At 47.4% G+C, this 1,741-nt stretch overlaps 1 protein-coding gene across 1 annotated transcript in view; it reads left to right on the forward strand.

Moving 5' to 3' along the window:
* LOC113210412 (uncharacterized) overlaps positions 1-1,741 on the forward strand; it is a 13,987-nt gene that overhangs the window by 10,686 nt on the left and 1,560 nt on the right. Inside the window, exons 9-10 of the mRNA XM_052268588.1 lie at positions 28-185; positions 1,086-1,737. Coding sequence (XP_052124548.1) covers positions 28-185; positions 1,086-1,737 — 810 coding nt within the window. The remainder of the gene's footprint in view (positions 1-27; positions 186-1,085; positions 1,738-1,741) is intronic.

Raw genomic sequence — 1,741 nt, forward strand, 5'->3', positions numbered from 1 at the left:
GGGGGGCACCGGGGAGTTCCCCGAAAGCCGTCCGAATGCGCCTTCTACTTCTACACCGGTCAAAATAGTGGGAGGCGTTCTGCGGGAGAGGGGATCTCCCGCCAAATCGCTCCTCAGTACCGCATCAGCGCCGTCAGCTAGTCAACCAGTGGTTGTCTATATAGATTTTCTTTCCACGAGCACAGGTTAGTCGTCCCAGCGAAAGTAGTGTAGTGCGGATGACGGATCTCTAGTACCGACTAACTACTGGTAGAAAGAGACAACACGCCCTTGCGGACGGGCGTCTAACCTTGCTTCCCTTTATTTAACTTGGCAAGTACAGAGTGGTCAAGGCTATGTTAAAGAATGTATCGAGATTCTGTCTTTTCTTACATGGTTTATCATTTCTGTGCGACGAGTGAACAGTCGCTAACGGCGAAACAAACCTTATATGTCGCGCCGGCACCAGGAGTCGCACCGGCATACCTGCTAGAGGACACCTCCTTATAGATGTGTTTACAATGTTTTGTTTACCTCATAATTTTTAGCAGTATTACAGTGAATTCAACATGTGATTTGTAGATAACATGTCTCAGATTTGTACTGTCTCAGTAACATAACAATTTTTATTTCCAGTATTATTGTAAAGATCGGACACTATGCTGTACTAAATTTTTTTTAGTCCTTGATCTTATTCTTTTTACACTCTTGAGTAATGCCATCAGCTTGGGTGTGGTCTCTGCTAGAAACATTTACACTCAATAAACTTTTCATCAAACAAAATATTTGTTTTAAGCCGTTGAAGTTATTTAAAAATGATTATTGTTAAATAATTACACATTCTGCACTGTCTTTGATGCAGCTGCAAACTGTTTCTGAACGTAGCATCCGAAGCTCTTGTAATGTTTTGGTATTCTTTCCATCGTTCAAATCGCTCCCAGGAAAAATTGTACAATTGAATTAGTTGGTCAAAATGGGAAAATGGTTAACTCAGCGAGCCCTATGCGTGGTCATGTGGGGCACAACATTAAATGTGCCATATGCAGGCGTGTCTTGTACAATTCTGAACTATATTTCTTAATTCCATACTCTATATTTCATTTCAGTCGGCCATCCACACCATACCATGCAGCTGCTCTTGGTCGCTGAGCAGAGAGTTCTCCTCCAGAAGGTAACAAGCCAATATAAACCCACCCTGCAGCCACTCAAGACGGAGGATAGGCGAGTCAGCATCACACCAGGCCTCACCGTCACTCCGCCTCAGCCTGCTTCTCAGCAATCACAAAATCAATACTATGATTATGAGCCAACCTACGCGCAGCAACGCACAGGCCACAAGAAAAAGTCGTCATCTTTTAAGGGGACCACCACCGTTTTGCTATCCTTGGTTAGCCAGAACGCCGAGCCAACCCTAGTCCACTTCAAGTTGGTCGTGAGTGACCGTTGGAATTGCCAAATCGATAACCTTATACCTCCCCAAACTCAGGAGGTAGAAGCACGTGAAGTCCTGAAGCCAGGATCAACTACTGTGGCATCTGTGTTGCAGCTGCAATTCGACCATCCCTTCGAGGAGGTCGTCATCCTCTTCAGGGTGTACGACATCGTCGACGGCCGCCCTGCGTCGGGGGTCATCCAACGCCTCAACAAGGCCCGCCTGGAGGGCAGCAGCTCCTGCGACGTGAAGCTGGTGGTGGACGGCGTGGAGCTGGACGCGCACCGCGCCGTGCTGGCCGAGCGCAGCCCCGTGCTCAACAGGATGCTG

The sequence above is a fragment of the Frankliniella occidentalis genome, unplaced genomic scaffold, assembly GCF_000697945.3.
Source record: "Frankliniella occidentalis isolate FOCC.00 unplaced genomic scaffold, Focc_3.1 Scaffold72, whole genome shotgun sequence".
Taxonomy (NCBI): domain Eukaryota; kingdom Metazoa; phylum Arthropoda; class Insecta; order Thysanoptera; family Thripidae; genus Frankliniella; species Frankliniella occidentalis.